We start from the raw sequence: 19928 nt of genomic DNA, 5'->3' as shown, positions 1-19928 counted from the left end.
TTTAACAAATACATATAAATTTTGTTTTAATTTTTGCCATTAAGAAAGGTATGCATTTTTTCTTTGAATTAATACTACCAAAATCAGACCTGTGTGTTTTCTTTGCATCCTATTATATATAATATTGTATGTTCCCATATTATAACATTAGAATTGAGAATAGAGAACAAATTAAAACAACTGATAATAAAGTCACTGTCTTCCAGGTACTCTGATAAATTTTTCAAGAGAAATGAGGACCAACTCTATTATTCTTTCTTGTGGACCCTCTAAGAGCAAGCGGGCTTAGGCTGGCATCAGAGTACCCGTGGAGTCTGCAGTTTAAGCTAGCAAGGCCTCAGTCCACAGATGAATCTGATGCCCTTTAAAGTTTGAGAGCCACTGAGAATAGATAATGGAGACGTGTAGGGGGTAATTATGCATACAGGACAGTGGCCAAGGGTGTCTGTTTCAGGTAATTTTGCTGATGACCTGCCTGAGGTGGAAGGATAACTGACCATGTTTCTGGAAGTATTTTGTTATTCAGTGATGTACAGATCTCCTTTCCGTGTGGCCTCAGCAGCACAGGGTAGCCAACAGCTTTGGATTGCTGATGTTTTCTTGACGGTGGGGTGTGATGAGGCTGTGTTATACCTGAAAGAATGAATGAGCACTATCACCTGGTAGATGAAAGTTATCCCAGCGTTGATCAGAGCCCCAGGGCATTATGAGAATTACTGCCTTAGTTAGCTGTTAACTAGGGGTCAGGCCAGCGATCATTTTATTTCAGGGCTCAGAAGAGGCTTAGTAGCCAGTAACACAAGTAAGTTTTAGCTTCACAGCATACTCTAAGGGAGTCCCTCTAATAACTTGCAAACTTGTAATAAATAGCCTGATGAAATACTCTATCAGAATTATGTGATTATTTTTAGCTTACAGTAAACCCTTTTTTATAGACGTTAAACGTGTGCTTTCTCTTTCTTTTGGGGATTGTTTGAGCATCAGTGGCTCAGGCTAGCGAACTCTTGGCTCTTAGCCTGGAGCTGGCGCTGCCAACCTGTCCAAAGCCAAAGGCTGAATCTGTGTTTCTTGTAATAAAGACTTGGAATCATCAGATCAGACTTCCTGTAGATGGGAGGTCACCTGTCCTATTTTAAGGGAGGCTGCATGGCTCGCCGTGGTAGAGGGGCACTGGGGCTCACCTGGCTGATTCCCAGGCCAGAGACACCTCTGCTTCTTAGTTGTGGTGACAGTTTTCATTAATCATTCCGCTTGTGTTAGTTTTAGGCACCAAATGATTTGCTGTTAATGACACGTACACTCCTTGTAAACATGCTGCAGGTTTTGAGTCAGTTAAGCTTTTATACATGATGTAGGGGAATGGGGGACTCTGAATAGGATGAAAAGAAGTGGAAATTCCAGGTGAGAAGCTGCATAAGTCTTTTTCAAGGACAATACTATGTAAATAAATCCATAAAATGTAAATAGCATCATGAAATGTTGAATAGAACATGTTAGGGGATATTTATCTTAAAAAAAGCATTTCACATAACAGCATTATTTTCTGAAACAGTGAAGCAGCGTCAGAACATATATAGCAGTAAATTTTACTTGGAAAATGAATACTTTCTTTTTATAGCAAAGATGCCTGGGTTTGGGGGGCAAAGATCTCCTCACACATTTGAACACATTAGTCGTGTTCAAAGCATATGACTTTTGAGGTTCAAGAGCAGAGGCATTTCACTGTATGAAGGTGGAGCTGGACCTAGCAACAGTACACACAGTTTATTTCACTGATCTCATTTTTTTTTTTGATAAATTTATTTATTTATTTTATTTCTGTGTCTTCGTTGCTGCGCGCAGGCTTTCTTTAGTTGTGGCGGGCGGGGGCTACTCTTCGTTGCTGTGTGCGGGCTTCTCACTGTGGTGGCTTCTCTTGTTGTGGAGCACAGGTCCTAGGCGTGCGGGCTTCAGAAGTTGTGGCTCGCAGGCTCAGTAGTTGTGGCACATGGGCTTAGTTGCTCCGCGGCATGTGGGATCTTCCCGGACCAGGGGTCAAACTCGTGACCCCTGCATTGGCAGGCAGATTCTTAACCACTGCACCACCAGGGAAGCCCTCACTGATCTCATTTTAAAATAAGCTTTCCACAGCTATATTTGTAGCTTATAAATAGAATGTTATTTTTCTGTATAAACCTAAAATCATAGGATTTCAGTCAAAATATTCTTGAACCCCTCTCGTCCTCCCTAGCTTCTTTAAAATAGTCATTGAATAGTATTGGATATTTCTTTATTAGAAAAGAATATATATTTTCCACATATGAGTCACAAGAAAGATCAAATACGTATGCTTTTAGTCTTTACAGTGACTTAAGTGGCAACAGAATGAAGCACCAGGGTTTTTTTAATGACTACCTTATAGGTCTGAGTCTGCTATTTATAGGAACTAGGAAAGAGGCAGGATTTGTCACTGCCTAAAATAAGTCCAGGACAATTGTGGGGGAACGGCAGAATCTTCACTCTGGAGAAATGTACGCAGCTAAACACCCGTCTCTGTGTGAAGCCCTGAGCATGCAGCTGGGATGGGCAATATACATGTGTATAGTGACTGCCAAGATACTTGGAAAAGGAAATGGAAAGATGAATACAGCTTTGCCTTTCAGAGCTATACTATGAACAAAATAAGCACAAGCATGAACAGATCTGATATTGTTCATGTGTTCCAAGCTGTTCTTGTACCTTCTCAGAGTACAAATAATCCTACGTCACATGATCTTTACATTATATACAGTGTTGGGTAGGTGTTCCACAGTTGTCAGGAATACAACATTTTATGCTCTGGACACGTTGTAAATGTTGGGGATAATGTCTTCTTCTGCTGAGCTTACGGAGCTACCTCTGGCAGATCCAGAGAGGAGGTTCAAGGTAATCTGGCCTAACTCTTCTTTCCCTTTATAGCAGAGGAAGCTGAAGCCACAGAGTGAACTGACTTGCCGTGTGCCAAGAGCATTAGAATACACTCCCAAGATTCCAGGGATCTTTCTGTGGCTACATTAACTAGCAGACTTTCTTCTAGGTGTTGTCATGTAATGGGAATGCGAGCAGAGACGTTTAGGGGAAATTGCTTCCTAAAGCCAAAATATCTCAGAATATGAAGAATAAGATAAACTTAGCATAAATGGCTCTGCTAACCTTCTGTCTCTTTCTTTCAAGACTCTGAACTTGCCTTGATGTACAATGATTCTTCTGTCCTGGAGAACCATCATTTGGCCGTGGGCTTTAAGTTGCTTCAGGAAGAAAACTGTGACATTTTCCAGAATTTGACCAAAAAGCAAAGACAATCATTAAGGAAGATGGTCATTGATATTGTAAGTAACCGATAAAAGCAAAAAGAGAACTGTGATGCATGGTGTTTTTTTTTTTAAAAAAAAGAATGAGATGGCTATCAGGTAAAAGTATCATGTAGATTTCAAGATAATGCTGCCTTTTTTGTCCCAGAGGTGGCCCTGCTGCTGGCAATGATGCTGTACTGCTAACAGTCTGGAGCTAAGAATAATGACAGCTTACCCTCATTCTAGGTTTATTTTCTGAACTCCTCCGGTCTGGTGGCAGACAGAGATGACTAACAAAAGCACAGAGAGCTGGCTAAAAAATGGATTTTTTTCATTCAAAAACTGGGAAAAAAATCTCTGTCAGCGGAAGTGCCATGTAGAAACATCCGTGACATTAGTCTTTTCTCTATGCATGTTTTTCACGGTGATTATGAGACACAGGAATATCTCTGGTTGTCAAAAACTTAACCTGTTAAGCTTTGGACATACAAAGAAAGGCAGGGATTATCTGGTTTGGATAAGCAGAAAATTGACCAGAATATTGTTTCTGAAGTACTCTGTGAGCAACCTTGGCTCACTCCATCATAGTCCAGGAACCACTTTCTAGCACAAGGAATAGAAAAACTTCAAAACGTGCGATGATGTCTCATCTACGGAAATATCCCTTTCTATCACTATGAAAGTGGCTGCCAGTGCCTACTGTTTCTGGATATTGCACATATTTGTCTGGGCTTCCAGGGAAAGTGATAGCAAAGGGGAGAAGACTCTGCCCCAAGAAGTAGGAAAGGATTCCCACACACAGCTATTAGACAACAGAGTGATTCTCCATTTCTTCTCACGTTCTCCATGATATTTTTATGTGCAAATTCTGACTTTTCTCCCCTGGACGTTTTTTACTTACTAAAATACTCTTTGTCGGGACTTCCCTGGTGGTCCAGTGGTTAAGACTTCACGCTACCACTACAGGGCACACGGGTTCGATCCCTGGTCAGGGAACTGAGATCCCACATGCCAAGAGGTGTGGCTAAAGAAAAGAAAAGAAAAGAAAATATCTCTACTGTATAGCATGGAGAACTCTACTCTCAATGCTCCATAATGACCTGTATGGGAAAAGAATCTAAAAAAAAAGAGTGGATATAGGTATATATATACATATATATATATATAACTGTATATATATATGTATGTTATATGTGTTATATATGTATAACTGATTTTACAGTTATATATGTATAACTGATTTCCTTTGCTGTACGTGTGAAACTAGTGCAACATTGTAAATCAACTATACTGCAATAAAATTTTTTTTTAAATACTCTGTCTTTTAAGGTACTTGCAACAGACATGTCAAAGCACATGAATCTACTGGCTGATTTGAAAACTATGGTTGAAACTAAGAAAGTGACAAGTTCTGGAGTTCTTCTTCTTGATAATTATTCTGATAGGATTCAGGTAAAACATTCGAATTTGCTTTGTCTGCGTGTGTGTGTGTGTGTGTCTGTGTGTATATACGTGTCTGTGTGTCTAGCTTAGATAAGATTTATGTCTCCTTTTTTCCAACTTATAATTTTAGTAGCTATAAGCAGGATTTTTATCCAAATTCTTAATCTTGAGAATTAACCAGATAAAATCCTGTTGGCCTTTTCAAGTGGAAATGCGTTTAAAAAAAAAAAAGGTAACATCCTACAAAACCAACCACTTAAGCAGCTCTGAATTTAATCAACCATGCCCATGAACAGTTTCTCTTATGATACTTAGATGCAGTAGAAGTGGCATAATTTGGGACTATTAATACAGGTGTGAACTTCACACAGACACACCATGGTCGAGCTGTCTGGAACGACTCTTACACCTCATGTATTTTTAAGTGTCACAGTCATCTGATGTGAATTTCTAGCAAAAAAGGAGCAGGTGCTAAATAGAGAAAGCATTCTTCTGTTTTAGGTTCTTCAGAACATGGTGCATTGTGCAGACCTGAGCAACCCAACCAAGCCTCTCCAGCTATATCGCCAGTGGACGGACCGCATCATGGAGGAGTTCTTCCGCCAAGGGGACCGAGAGAGGGAACGGGGCATGGAGATAAGCCCCATGTGTGACAAGCACAATGCCTCTGTGGAAAAATCACAGGTGATGCCTTAAGCATAAAGCTTTCAGAGAGAACACAACTACACGGAACATCCGGTTACGCCGTATGCATGTCACACAGTATTTTATTGGGTTTTCTTAATTACTTTCTTTTGTCAAGCTCAATGTCCACCTTAGTGTTTGCAAGCCCCCAAATTCTTTGATTCTCAGAATTTATATTCATATAGTCATATATACGTTCATAGGACAGTATATTCATTCATCGTGACCATATGTATATAGTATATTCATATGTGTAGAATTATTTCAGCTATCTCAATTCGTAAGTGAATAAAGTTATATGAATCCATATAGAGTACATGGCATTATTTCAGCTCTCTGGATTTACCTACGAATGGGCTATTCTAAAATAAAGTCCCAGCCTCAAGCCGAGTCCTGCCATGTAAACAACTGGAGGTTTTTTTACATCACAAACAGACTCTTGGAGTTCGAGAAGCTAGTTTTTACCAGCTAGTAACAACATTTTTTTATTGGTCTGCTACCTAAAATAGTGACTGTTCTACCAAACTAAGGTTAGTAGTCTTCAGTTCAGTGTTATATTTGCAGAGCATATTATATTTTATATATTTTTCTGCAAATTCTAGATAGCATGTATAAAAAATTTAATTCAACATATCAGTTAGATACATTTGAGGGGGCTCGTGAACCTTTTCCATTGTTTCTTAGTCCCGATCGGATTTTTTTTTTTTTTTTTTTAATCAGGTGGGCTTCATAGACTACATTGTTCATCCTCTCTGGGAGACGTGGGCAGACCTGGTCCATCCTGACGCCCAGGACATTTTGGACACTTTGGAGGACAATCGTGAGTGGTACCAGAGCACAATTCCTCAGAGCCCCTCCCCGGCGCCGGATGACCAGGACGAAGGCCGGCAGGGTCAAACCGAGAAGTTCCAGTTTGAACTGACCTTAGAGGAGGACGGCGAGTCAGACACCGAAAAGGACAGTGGGAGTCAAGTGGAAGAAGACACTAGCTGCAGTGACTCCAAGACGCTCTGCACTCAAGACTCGGAGTCCACCGAAATCCCCCTGGACGAGCAGGCGGAAGAGGAAGCCGTGGGGGAGGAGGAGGAGGAGAGCCAGCCCGAGGCCTGTGCCATCGGAGATCACTCGCCCGACACATAACAGGGCAGAGACTTCCATGCCTTTTGTTGGTGTTTTTTGTTTTTTTTTAAGTAGAAACATTGTTTCCAAAGTGCATGTCACATGCCACAACTACGGTCACACCTCACTGTCATCTGCCAGGACGTTTGCGGAACAAAACTGACCTTGACGACCCAGTCTAGCGCTCAGGAATATCGTCACCAGTTTTTTTCACCTCCATGTCATCAGAACGAGGGGGACATCTTCACGAACAGCAGTGTCACAAGATTGCAGCCCCGGCGAGCTGAAGAAGCAGAGAAAATCAACTCCGAAGTGTTTTCTAGGGAGTGTGGCTCATCAGGCAGCCCAAAAGTTGAGATGATTCGGGGGTTCTTTTCCTTTTTATTTGTTTGCAATATTTTTAGCAGAAAGAAGGCATTACGTGGACGGAGTGAAGCAACAAATGGGTCAGGAACGGGACGCGTTGTGAAGCTGTTACCAGGAAGAAGATGAGCCACAGAAGTTGCATAATTTTCTCATTTCAAGTCTTCCTGATACCTGACTGAATAGTGTGGTTCAGTGAGCTGCACTGACCTCTACATTTTGTATGATATGTAAAGCAGATTTTTTGTAGCGCTTACTTTTATTATTAAATGTACTGAGGTATTATATTTAAAAAACTACATTCAGAACTTCATCTGCCACTGGTTATTTTTTTTCTAAGGAGTAACTTGCAAGTTCTCAGTACAAATCTGTGCTACACTGGATAAACCTAATTTACAAATTTTACCTGCACCTTAGACTTCATAGCAATTAACTGATTTGTAGTGACCCATTGTTCTATATACCAATGACTTCCATGTTTTAAAGACAAAAATTGACTTTATGTTGCAGGAGATCCTTTTTGCAGGTCTTCGTTCACTGGCTTTTCGTTTCACTCTTTTCAGACACGCAGAGTTGGTCCCCACTTACATTTCTCTTCACCGTTGGCAAAGTGAATACTTGTTCCATAACACTTTGATGTGCATTCTCTCTAATGTGTCTCAAGCCTCACGGACACTCAGTCATCAGTTGGCGTTGTCTGAAGCAAGTGAGGGAGATACAAATACCCAGTAGCGAAGATGGTCGGTCTTTTTTTAGATATTTTCCTACTTAGTGTCTTCTGAGAACATTTTGCTGTGGCGATAGACCCTCATTTCACGAGTGCACGTCTTTGTAATAACCCACACATTTCGTGCGCATTTTTGTTTTCACAGTCATAGTAAGAACTTTTCCCCCTTGTGCTGCTGCATTATCAGTGTGTGTTTGAACCTCTGTCCACATTCGCTGCGTGGGGTCTTACCGGATATATCACCACCATGCTGACTGATGCAAAGAACAGGTAGTCAAGTTAGAGTTAGCTCTCTTTTCTGCCATGAGGTCATATATAATGACTAGCTTTTACTTTTGATTTACGAGGAAACGTTAACAGCTAGCTAGGTAGTGTTTTACCAATACTAGCAGAATATATTAATGAAGACCAGTACGATGAATGCTCTTTTGTTTCTCTGATTTCACCATGGGATTAAGAACTGTATGAGGAATATTCCTGAGAAGTGATTTTAAGTGAGGCAATGACGCTTCCTTAAAGGACAGCCATGTAACACGTAGCACTTGATGTATCAGTTATCATTGATCCGTAAGTATGTCTTGTGGAGAAGACTTCCTTAAACACACTGACAGAAAGAAGTTGATGATGCCGCTGGCACCGGAGATTTGGCAATATAATGCCGTTTTAAAATACTGGGCTGGGTAAGAAGATTCTGCATAAGTCAAACATTAGAGATCACTGTTGGCTAAATTTAGCATCAAGAAATGTATTACAATTTTAGAGATTGATTCCCAGTATTTACCTTCAATTGGCCTCTTGGGGCATTTATTTAGTTTGGACTTCCTTCCCACTTCAGCTCTTAATAAAGTGTTTACCTTCTCTGTGAAGAGTTTGGAGCCCAAATAATCATTTTTTAGAGTGATATCCAAGAACCCAAGCAGAGGCTAAAGGTGTATCAATCAGACCAAATGGAAAATAAATAAAGCACTAAATAAAATTGTAACCCTGAAAAACATTTATATTAGGGGTGTCAGAAGAAGCCATCTGGGGACTGATCACTAAGTCAGCAGCCAGGGAAATGACCCAAGCTGAAGATACTATTTTAATCCCCTGAGATCCACTGATGCTTCGAAATGTGGATAGAAAAATTATGTAGCTCTGATCTTTCACACAGAGCACAGGATGGGAACTGACCAATTATCAGATTTCCACCCTCCTTCCCCCGTAAAAATCAGACTTTCAAAGAAAGTCTTATGTTTGGCAAGTGGTTTCACAAGAATATTTGGAAACTTGTTTCCATTTTAATTTTATTTGTCCCTGATGGAGGTTTAGAGGAAAAGGCAAAGAATCTAGTCTTTATTCCTTTCTCCAAAATATTCTCATTCCCTCCCCTCCCTAATGCTTGGTATTTCCCCCACAGAGTGCCTAGAATCTTAATAATGAAAAAAAAAAAAAATTAAAACAGCAATATGTCACAAACAAATCCAGACCTGAAAAGATTTATAACTGCACTAAAAAAGAGAGGCTTTTTTTTATTTTTTAGAGTGATATCCAAGAACCCAAGCAGAGGCTAAAGGTGTATCAGACCAAATGGAAAATAAATAAAGCACTAAATAAAATTGTAACCCTGAAAAACATTTATATTAGGGGTGTCAGAAGAAGCCATCTGGGGACTGATCACTAAGTCAGCAGCCAGGGAAATGACCCAAGCTGAAGATACTATTTTAATCCCCTGAGATCCACTGATGCTTCGAAATGTGGATAGAAAAATTATGTAGCTCTGATCTTTCACACAGAGCACAGGATGGGAACTGACCAATTATCAGATTTCCACCCTCCTTCCCCCGTAAAAATCAGACTTTCAAAGAAAGTCTTATGTTTGGCAAGTGGTTTCACAAGAATATTTGGAAACTTGTTTCCATTTTAATTTTATTTGTCCCTGATGGAGGTTTAGAGGAAAAGGCAAAGAATCTAGTCTTTATTCCTTTCTCCAAAATATTCTCATTCCCTCCCCTCCCTAATGCTTGGTATTTCCCCCACAGAGTGCCTAGAATCTTAATAATGAAAAAAAAAAAAATTAAAACAGCAATATGTCACAAACAAATCCAGACCTGAAAAGATTTATAACTGCACTAAAAAAGAGAGGCTTTTTTTTTTTTTCAGTTTGTTGGTTTTTAATGGTCACACGTTGTAAAGATATCCACTGATGGACAATCAAATTGTAGAAGAGACATAATATCCAAAAGACAGGGACTAGTGCACTATACAGTCTACTTCTCCTCTCCCTTCTCTTTCGCCAAAGTGTGCTTCAGAATTATACACTGCTTTAAAAAGAATATCCTTTTACAAGTGACTTTACGTTTCCTAAAATGCCATAAGAAAATGCAATATCTGGGTACTGTATGGGGAAGAAAATGTCCAAGTTTGCATGAAACCAGTACATTTCAGCTTGCAAGTTACTAAACACAATAATGCTGTTTTAATTTTCTTTTATGTCACTTAAAATTCACAAGAAAATAATGTAGATAGAACAAATTGCAGACAAGGAAAAAAAAACTTGAATGAAGTGGATTTTACCGAAAGCTTTATGATACTCTTTGAATGCATTATTTATTTTTTGTGCCATGCATTTTTTTCTCACCAAATGACCTTACCGGTAATACAGTCTTGTTTGTCTGTTTACAACCATGTATTTATTGTAATGTACATACTGTAATGTTAATTGTAAATTATCAGTTCTTATTAAAACATCATCCCGCAATGGGATGGTGTTGATATATTTGGAAACTCTTGGTGAGAGAATGAATGGTGTGTATACATACTCCTTGTACATTTTCTTTTCTTCTATAAAATAGTCTTGTCACCTTAGAGCTTGTTTATGGAAGATTCAAGAAAACTATAAAGTACATAAAGGTATATAAAATTAAGAAAACATAGCTGCAGGTCTTTGGTCCCAGGGCTGTGCCTTAACTTTAATCAATATTTTCTTCTGTTTTGCTGCATTTGAAAGTTAGGTAATGGTGGGGCTAGGGCTGGGCATTTTACATCTGAGCTTTGAATCTGTTGGATTTCTGGCAACAGCTGGGTTTTACAGAAACACGGACAACCTCTGGAGCATTCTGAGACCCTTCTGAGAGACAAGCCCTTAAGTACTTTTTGCCATGAAGCAGCGTGGCATATATGATGGTGATTTTTGCCTATCAGATACTAACTGAGCTACTTTAGTTAGTTACATTTGATTTTTTATTTTCAAACACTACTGGGAAGATATATTCTTGTCCAGTGATTATAAAAAGTCTTTTTGGCTTCTAGAGCACATGGGCAAATGAATTTGATTTGAAACTAGAGCCATAGGTCATGTGTGTTAGTAATTTATTCCTTGGCTTCCTGTCATGTTAAGGAAATATATAATATGAAAAAGGTCATTTTTTTTTAACCCTTCAACTAAGATGAACCAAATTTCCTTACGTGTGTAAATCCATATATTTAAACACAAACTTTTATATGATGCCAATTCACACGGCATAATGGATTCACCATTCTCTAGAATCTGTTTCAGCAAAACTTACATTGCTTTAGAATTTTTAAATTCAACCTTGCACAGCTCCTAAAAGCTATGAAAAATTCCCAGTGGCCCAGCCCTCAGGATGTGTGACTTAGTGAAAGGAGAGATTCTTTTTCTAGAAAAAATGAGCCTCCTTTTATTTTCTTTCTTTCTTTCTTTTTTTTTTTTTTTTTTTTTGACACAAACTGTAGATTTTAGCAGCCCTGGCCCAAAGGAATTTGATTACTTTTGTTTTAAACAGTACAACGGGGACACTATAATTACAAAAAAACATCCTTACTGATTTTAGTTGTTTTTAATTTGATTTCTTTGGATATGTCTTCAGAGTGGTAAATTGTGTGTGAGCATTACAAATGATGATTCTTTTAGTGGTTTCTTAGCCTCTCTTACAGCCCATGGGGATAGTACTGTACATCAATATCTTCATATGAAATTTTTATATGCAATGGAAATAAAAGCATGGGTTGATTCTGCCTATTTATGACTCGATCTTTTACAAATAAAAGGTTATTCATTTAAACTTGTAATTCAGTCAGCACAGGTTTCCGAGGGCCGTGAAGATTGTTAAGGTGGAATAGAGGAGGATAGTGACGTCATACATTACTATTGATATTCACAGTCCAGTGAAACCAAATTATGTAGATTAATCTTGCTACAGAAAAAAAATGCCGAAATTATGTAAATGGCCTACAACATTAAGCACAGTGTTTTGTAAACAACCTTGGGAAGGGGACTTCTCTAATTGAGTATTCTGGCATACTGAAAGTTATTCAGATACTCAACAGTTATTTGTTGGGTCCCTACTCTGCAGACTACAAGGTGGTAAGGATTCAGCAGGGAACAAGACATAATTTCTGCTTTTGTGAGCTTACGGTCTAGAAGAGACAAAGGTATTAAACCATCCCATACACAGCATTGTAAGTGTCCTCAGTACAGCAAAGAAGCTCAGGTGCTGTAATTGAGCAGGAACCTGACCTTGGTCTCTTCTGGAGAGCCAGAGAAGGCTTTCTTCAGGAAGCGATTTGGGGCTGAGCTCTGAAGGATCGTGAGAGGTAACTTGGCAAAAAGGAAGAGCTGACACAAAGAGGAGGAGGATCCAGACAGAGAAAACATTTGCAAAAGTCCTGAGGTGCAAATGAGCTCCAGACCTCTGGAGAAATGGAAGGAAAACACTCCTGCTCCATCGGTCTTTACTCACTCACCCTGCTTTCTTTCCTTTATAACACTTATCACAAATTGACATATGCATCTGTTTGTTTATTGTCCGTCTCTCCCACCAGAACATAGCTTCATGAGAGTAGAGTCTTTGCTCACTGGTGTATCCCTCACACCTAAAACGATGCCTGGTACACGGTGTTTAATATTCGTTGCATAGGGACTTCCCTGGTGGTGCAGTGGTTAAGAATACGCCTGCCAATGCAGGGGACATGGGTTCGAGCCCTGGTCCGGGAAGATCCCACACGCCGCAGAGCAACTGAGCCTGTGCGCCACAACTACTGAGCCTGCGCTCTACAGCCCGCGAGCCACAACTACTGAAGCCCGCGCGCCTTAGAGCCCGTGCTCCACAACAAGAAAAGCCACCGCAATGAGAAGCCCGCGCACTGCAACGAAGAGTAGCCCCCGCTCGCTGCAACTAGAGAAAGCCTGCACCCAGCAACAAAGACCCAACGCAGACAATAAATAAATAAATAAAATTTTAAAATAAAATATTTGTTGAATATAGCCACCAAACTGATATTGGATATAATTCAATCTGGTGATCCAGACATTAGGGTTGATACCATAAAAATATTCTGGTTGTTTTTTTATTTTTGAGTTTGTCAAGATCCTGGATAAAGAGAGGTTACCGTTTTCTACCCTGTTGCTAACTAAAGACTTTGCCTCTTTCTCACAATTTCTCCTTCTTTTCCCTGAATGGCAGAAAATCCGTTTTCATGATGAGGAGAGTCAAGAAATCCGCAAATGTTTAATCCCTAAGTCGTAACTAGAATAAAGTTAATTCAACAGAAAGACTGTGCTTAGCCTCTTCACCATTTCCTCCCAACAGCGCAGAGAATGACAGAGACTAGAGCCTAAAGATGACCAAATCGTCCCATCCAGGAAGGCTTGAGTAAGCTCAAGTCCCCTTCCTCAGTTTACGTCCCCAAAGTGAGACTCTGGGACAAAGGAACAAGCTGCCTTCTTTTCCCACTCGTCCCCCCATGCTGAATTAGACCAATTTGGGTGTGCTGAGCCCACCTGAGTTCAGGACTTTGACTGGAAGCATCTCCTCAGGTACACAGCTTTGAACCCACAACAGTAAAACATTCCACAGAAGAAAAGAAAACCGTCTTCCCTGTCGCCAGAGAGCACCGCCCCCAGCAGGGATGCACTTAACTTACAGAGCCTTGTTTTAGTGCATTTAGTGCACCTGTGCATTCCCAGCTTTCTGATTTGGGGGCTGTCTCTTTCGTAGCTATTCTCATATCTCCAAATATGCAATGTCAGACTCAGTGTAATGGGTATACATCTCGGCGCATGCACTCAGGTGTGCAGGATACCCTGCTTGCTTTATTGACATCAATTAACATGGGCGTGGGAGTTTCCATCTCTGTGTTTATCAGCACATCCCCGCTCCCTCCCGACATATGAGTGCTCTCACCTGCCTCTGACCAGAAACACCACTCCTGGGTGTTGTCAAGGCTGCAGTGGTTCCTTACAGTTGCCGGGCTCTTTGCTTCCTTCTCACGCACGTGGTGCCCTCTGAGGCTGGGAACCCCGCTTTGGGGGTCCTACGTCCTTACGCCCACCACAGATGCAAAGGATACCACCCTCCCAAGATCCAGAGCCACTCCCCAAGATAATCCAAAAAAAAAAAAAAGGCCTAGGCAACTGCTCAGAGAGCCGGCCACAGTCAGCAGGACCCAAGCCGCAAATGAAGTACGTCCCATTTCTTGTCCGGCCCTCTATGAGCTGCAAACGGAGTGCAATACACATTTCTGTCGGGCCCGTACTTTGGGGCCCCCAACTGGAGGGTTGAGCTGCCTGCACAAGTAAGAACTGACAACCTGTGTGCCCCAGGCAGGCAGAAAGTCACGCCAAGTTGGCAGGACACAAAATGAGACAAACAAGGAGGCCACGGCTGTTCCTGGGAGAGAAAGGATCCACAACCAAGGGCTCAGGCTTCGGAAAGGAAGGGAAAACTTGAAATTTTACCTTTCTCAGCGGGACACTACAGAGATCCAAGCGAGCTGACGCTGGTAAGAATCCTCACCCTTCCTGGGCTGCTGCTGGTTTTCCTAGGATCCCATCTGCAGGCTCCAGAGTGAGTAGGGTTTTAAGTAGAGAGTGTAGCCCTGTGTCTGGGAGAACTTGACAAGGTTTTTCATTAATTTTAATTTTAGCTTCTCCTGGGCTGTTGAAGGGAATAACCGATAACAGTTGACTGGAGAATATCTGCGAGTCTGGTCAACCCTGGGAGGGGCCCTCTTTCGAGGGTAGATATGGGGGTATTCGAGTTGGAGTGGAAGGATTTGACAAAACCTTTTTTCCAGTGTCCTAAGTGAATGCCAATGAGATGATTTGTTTTGCCGATGGACCCCAGGAGGGTGCAATGGGGGAGGCCCAGGTGTTCCAGGTTTCTGGCTTTAAAGCTGTTGCAGCTATAAGGTAACTGACTGGGTGGGCTTTTAGTTACGGCCTTGGAGTCTCTTCAGAGTGGAAAAGCAATTCCGTGCAGGCTTAGTGAGTACTCAGGTAACGGAGGGTACAGGCGTCAGTAGGAATCACCTCTTTGGTCTTTAATTTTTCATTAGCCTTTTACAATGTATCTTTCAATGATGCTTTTTTGGAATCTTGACGCTTTTGGAGGCTTCTGCATGCCAATTAAAATAGATATCCCATTCTGTTCGTTGGTTTGGGAACCCTTGCTTTCAGGTGCACGTCTTAAATGATCGATCTTGCCTAATTGGAAAGTTCCCCATGACGGCCATTGTAATTCTAGGTTGTCTTAGTAAGATTTTGCCATTTTTGTAGGTATCTATGGCTTCCTGGACCACAGTTCTTAGACTTAAAATAAGCAGGTGTGCCGGGAGGTGGCACACTCAGGTCTTTGAAACTTGAGGATCCCGTTACTTTAGCTAAGCCTTGGGTCTCTAGGAGACAAATTAATACCTAAGGGGGATGTGCTGCTGGGCTAGGGCTTTTGTGGTGTTTCAAAAAACTTGCCAAAAACTGTTTAAAATCGATGAAAGAAGATAATTTGGGTGGTACGAATGGAGCATTGCCAAAGGGGGCAGAAAGCAAGAAGCTTTTATAGGTTAAAGAATAAAGAACAAGGAAGAGACAAATAGAAAATATCTGGTTGGCTGGGGACAAATACACAACCTTGTTTGGGGCAAGAAGCCAGAGGTGGCCTGGTGTTTGGGGATTGGCTGACTGTACTGTGTTTCTGATCAAGAAGAGCATTTACAGGAACACAAAAGTTATGCAAGTTTTGCTTTGTTGATGTGGCATCTCAGGCAGGAGCTGCTCCATCTTGGGCCTAGAAATTTATTTCAACAGTATTTTGTACATATCCCTAGATTAGATATGTACATACCCCTCACTAGATTGTGAGATTTTGCAGAAAATGTGCTCCTTTTGGTCTGGCTAGTAAAGATTTAAGTCAAGACATCAATATTTGCCTGTTCCTTCTCCTCTAATACCAGCAATCCTCAAATGTGGTCCTTGCACTGACATCAGAATCAACTAGATTCTTGTTAGAAATGCAAATGATCAAGCCCCAGCTCAGATCTTGGGAATAAGGATCCCTAGGGGTGGGTCCCAGAACCTGTCTTTTAACCAGTCGCCCTGTTATTCCTATGGGCCATAAAGTTTGAGAAACTCTGTTCCAGACCTCTTGGAGTTTTTTTTTCCTCTTTCAGTTTTGCAGAAAAGCAGAATAATCTCAACCCCCTTTCTAATTCACTGCATTTACTCAAAGGGATGCATGTTACAGCAGGAGTTTCAACAGGTGTCGTGGTGACAGCTAATGGCAATTGGAGGAACGGTAGAAACACATGTTTAACCAGCCAGCTTCCATCCAGCAGGAATAGTGAAGCCAGCTATTGGCTCTCTTCAGTAGCAGAGGAAACCTCAGGGTGGCTGTTACCATCACGACAGTTATTGACATCATTACGGGTTCTGGACCCAATTTCAATGTGGAGGGTTGGAATGGGTTCTTCATACCAACAAGGAATTCGCTTACACCAGCTGGGGGTCCTACAATTCAACTTAATTCTGGCACTATCCACCTGGAGATAGTATTGGATTCCACAAGGGCTACAGTACTCAGTACTAGAAGACACCCACCCTCACCCCTCCATCCCCGCCTCCTCCACTTCAGAGGCCAGTGGCAAACTCAGGTCGTTACCTGCACTTCTGACCTACTAGCTATAGATCGGGGGTTCCAGCGACCCCCCCGTCTTGGGTTCCATTAATTTGCTAGAGTGGCTCAGAGAAATATTTTACTTACTAGATCACTGCATTATTATACAGACATATCACTCAGGAATAGCCAGATGGAAGATATACATAGAGCAAGGTATGGGGAAAGGACAGAAGTTTCCATGCCCTCCCCAAGGACATCACCCTCCCCAAGGACATCACCCTCCCCAAATCTACAGTCTTCACCAGCCTGGAATCTCTTCGAACCCCAATCTTTTGGCTTTTTTAATGGAGGTTTCATTACGTAGGTATGATTGAGTAAATCATTGGCCATAGGAGATTGAGTCAACTTCCAGCCCCTCTCTCTGGAGGTCAGGGGGTGAGACTGAAAGTTCCAACCCTCTTATCACGTGGTAGGTCCGCCTGACAATCAGCCCCCATCCTTAGGTGTTTTCCAAGCCACTATTAACATAATAAAGGACAACTTTATCACTCTCAACACTTGGGAAATTCCGAGGGTGCTCAGAGCTTTATTCCACAAACTGGGAAGAAGACCAAATATATATATTTATATATATATATATATATATATATATATTTTTTTTTTTTTTTTTTTTTTTTTTTTTTTTGTGGTATGCGGGCCTCCCTCTGTTGTGGCCTCTCCCGTTGCGGAGCACAGGCTCCGGACGCGCAGGCTCAGCGGCCATGGCTCACGGGCCCAGCCGCTCCGTGGCATGTGGGATCCTCCCATACCGGGGCGCGAACCCTGTTCCCCTGCATCGGCAGGCGGACGCGCAACCACTGCGCCACCAGGGAAGCCCCAAATATATATTTTTTATTGTAAGTTACAGTATTACATATCACAGTTGGCATGGGCTAAAGGGTGTAAGATTAAAATATCATTCAAAGAAGAGATGAGACAAAGGAGAGAAGATGCCGCCCATATCCTCCCTGCAGGGCCATGAGTGTAATAGATGCGGACTGAGAACCTTCACCCAGGCTTCAGTTGCCCCATTCTGGCTGTCAGTCACACAGCGCGTGCCCCTCTGCTTTTGTAATTGGGTGAAACCCCACAGCACAGGGCTTGGAATCTGGCATCACGAGGGGCCTCCAAAGGGGCCACATGACACACCCAGAAGTTCAGAGGGTTAACTTTGACCATTGGGAATCCAGAGATGGGAGGAAGCCAGGCCAGTTAATTTCTTTTCCTTCTCTCTGCGGGCTACTCTGAGGCAAGAGTTTCTTCTTGAAGACACAGGGACAATCCCTGTATTCCTATCCAGTGGAAGGCCCTCCAAAACTGCCTGCGGTGTCTCAGCTGCACCTTGTGAGGCAGTAGCCAGCGTAGAAACATCACAACACACTGCTTCCCATCTTTCCTTCTTCCCTTTTCCTTCCTTCCTTGCTTCTTTCAGTCTTAATCCTTTTTTTCTCACCCCGCTGCCCAAGGGTTTGCACCTCCCAAGTAAACTCCCATCACTTTGATCTGTGCCTCCCGCTCTGTTTCCTAGAGACCGGGGGCTCCGTGCCATGCTTTACATTCATAACAGCAGACGCATACATATACATTACCAAATGTAAAATAGATAGCTAGTGGGAAGCAGCCGCATAGCACAGGGAGATCAGCTCGGTGCTTTGTGACCACCTAGAGGGGTGGGATAGGGAGGGTGGGAGAGAGGGAGATGCAAGAGGGAGGGGATATGGGGATATAGGTATACGTACAGCTGATTCACTTTGTTATAAAGCAGAAACTAACACCATTGTAAGGCAATTATACTCCAATAAAGATGTTAAAAATTTAAAAAAAGAAGAGCAGACGCCAAATTTGAGTATATGTGCGTGTGCATTGCGTTTAAAATAAGACCTTTGGATATTTTAAGCAGAGACTTTGCCTTCTTCATCTTTGTTTTCCTATAACTTAGTTCAGCATCTGTCATATAGCAGGTGTTCATTAAACAGGAAAAGAATGACAAGTGGGGGAGTAACTGCCTGAAAGAATGAGGTTGATGATGAAGAATGGATGGAGAGGGTGTGAACTGGCCTAGAATGGATAAACAGGAACTGACACAGTTAATGGGCCAAAGGCAGCTAGAGGAGAATATGGAAGCAACCCAAGTAGAAGTTGGAGGGATTAGTCCTTCTAACTAGAAACAAAGGACATGGGAAGAGAGATACTGTGGCGCCCTTCACCTTCTGGGAATTCTTATTCATACCCACTGTAAAGGGACACTCTTGCTTGCCTACTCTATTATTACCGCCCCTCCACTCCCACTTCTTCCTGGGGAATGGAAGTTGGAATTAGTTTGGGTCTTGTGAAGCCACAGATCTCTGGGGAAATTCGGCCCCTCCTCAGTCCCACAGGCTGATTCTGAACCTTTTATGGAATTCCTCTGCCTTTGCCAGTGATTAGGTTAGGACAGGCTTGCAGGGCCGCAATTCTAGACAATGAGATACAGGTGACTCCCGGGAGAGTATCCTGCACTCTTACAAAGGGAGAAAAGGAAGGAACTGGGCTTTGGAAATGGTTCCTGAGGCTGCCATGGTTGGACTGTTATCTTGAGACCTTGAGAGGAATTATCTGAAGATACAAAGAACATACTAAGAATGACAGAGTTGATGACAGAATCGGAGTCTTTGAAGATGTTTTTGAGCTGCTGAAATAATCAACTTGACTTCTAAGCTAATTATGTAAGATAATGACCAGTTTTTCATTATAAAGTAAGCCATTTCAGTTGGACCTTCTGTTACTTGCCCGTGAAAGAATCGTGACTAACACCTCCACTCTCTATTCCAACAGCGTGGCAGGGAGTCTGGCATGTTGGGAGGCATGCCTAGCACAGTAGAAAGGTTGGGGCTTTGGCCCCAATTAGCTGAGCGACTGTAGGCGTGTTAATTGGTATCTGAACCCTACTTTTTCTCATTTTAGAAATGGTAATTATGATATTAGAATCTACTCTAATTCTTCAGAGTGTTATGAAATCAAATGAATTAAAGTTAATCTCACTGTAAACTTTATTTTTTTAATTTAATTTTTTTATACAGCAGGTTCTTATTCGTTACCTCTTTTGTACTTATTAGTGTATAGATGTCAATCCCAATCTCCCAATTCATCCCACCACCACCTGCCCCCTCCACCCCCGATCTCCCCCCCTTGGTGTCCATACGTTTGTTCTCTACATCTGTGTTTCTATTTCTGCCTTACAAACCAGTTCATCTGTACCATTATTCTAGATTCCACATATATGCATTAATATATGATGTCTGTTTCTCTCTTTCTGACTTACTTCACTCTGTATGACAGTCTCTATGTCCATCCACATCTCTACAAATG

General features: G+C 41.8%; 1 protein-coding gene across 9 annotated transcripts in view; it reads left to right on the top strand.

Annotated features, from left to right (window-relative positions):
- The window catches only part of PDE4D (phosphodiesterase 4D), a 739244-nt gene extending 731946 nt beyond the window's left edge, over window positions 1–7298 (top strand). For all 9 annotated transcript variants that reach the window (XM_055086564.1, XM_055086565.1, XM_024119262.3 and 6 more), the window contains 4 exons: window positions 3193–3347; window positions 4641–4763; window positions 5256–5438; window positions 6159–7298. In XM_055086564.1, the coding sequence (XP_054942539.1) occupies window positions 3193–3347; window positions 4641–4763; window positions 5256–5438; window positions 6159–6578 (881 nt within the window). In that variant the 3' untranslated portion in view covers window positions 6579–7298. The remainder of the gene's footprint in view (window positions 1–3192; window positions 3348–4640; window positions 4764–5255; window positions 5439–6158) is intronic.
- Window positions 7299–19928: the final 12630 nt, after the last annotated feature.

This window comes from Physeter macrocephalus, chromosome 8 (assembly GCF_002837175.3).
Source record: "Physeter macrocephalus isolate SW-GA chromosome 8, ASM283717v5, whole genome shotgun sequence".
Taxonomy (NCBI): domain Eukaryota; kingdom Metazoa; phylum Chordata; class Mammalia; order Artiodactyla; family Physeteridae; genus Physeter; species Physeter macrocephalus.
This window is presented reverse-complemented; position numbering and strand designations above follow the sequence as displayed.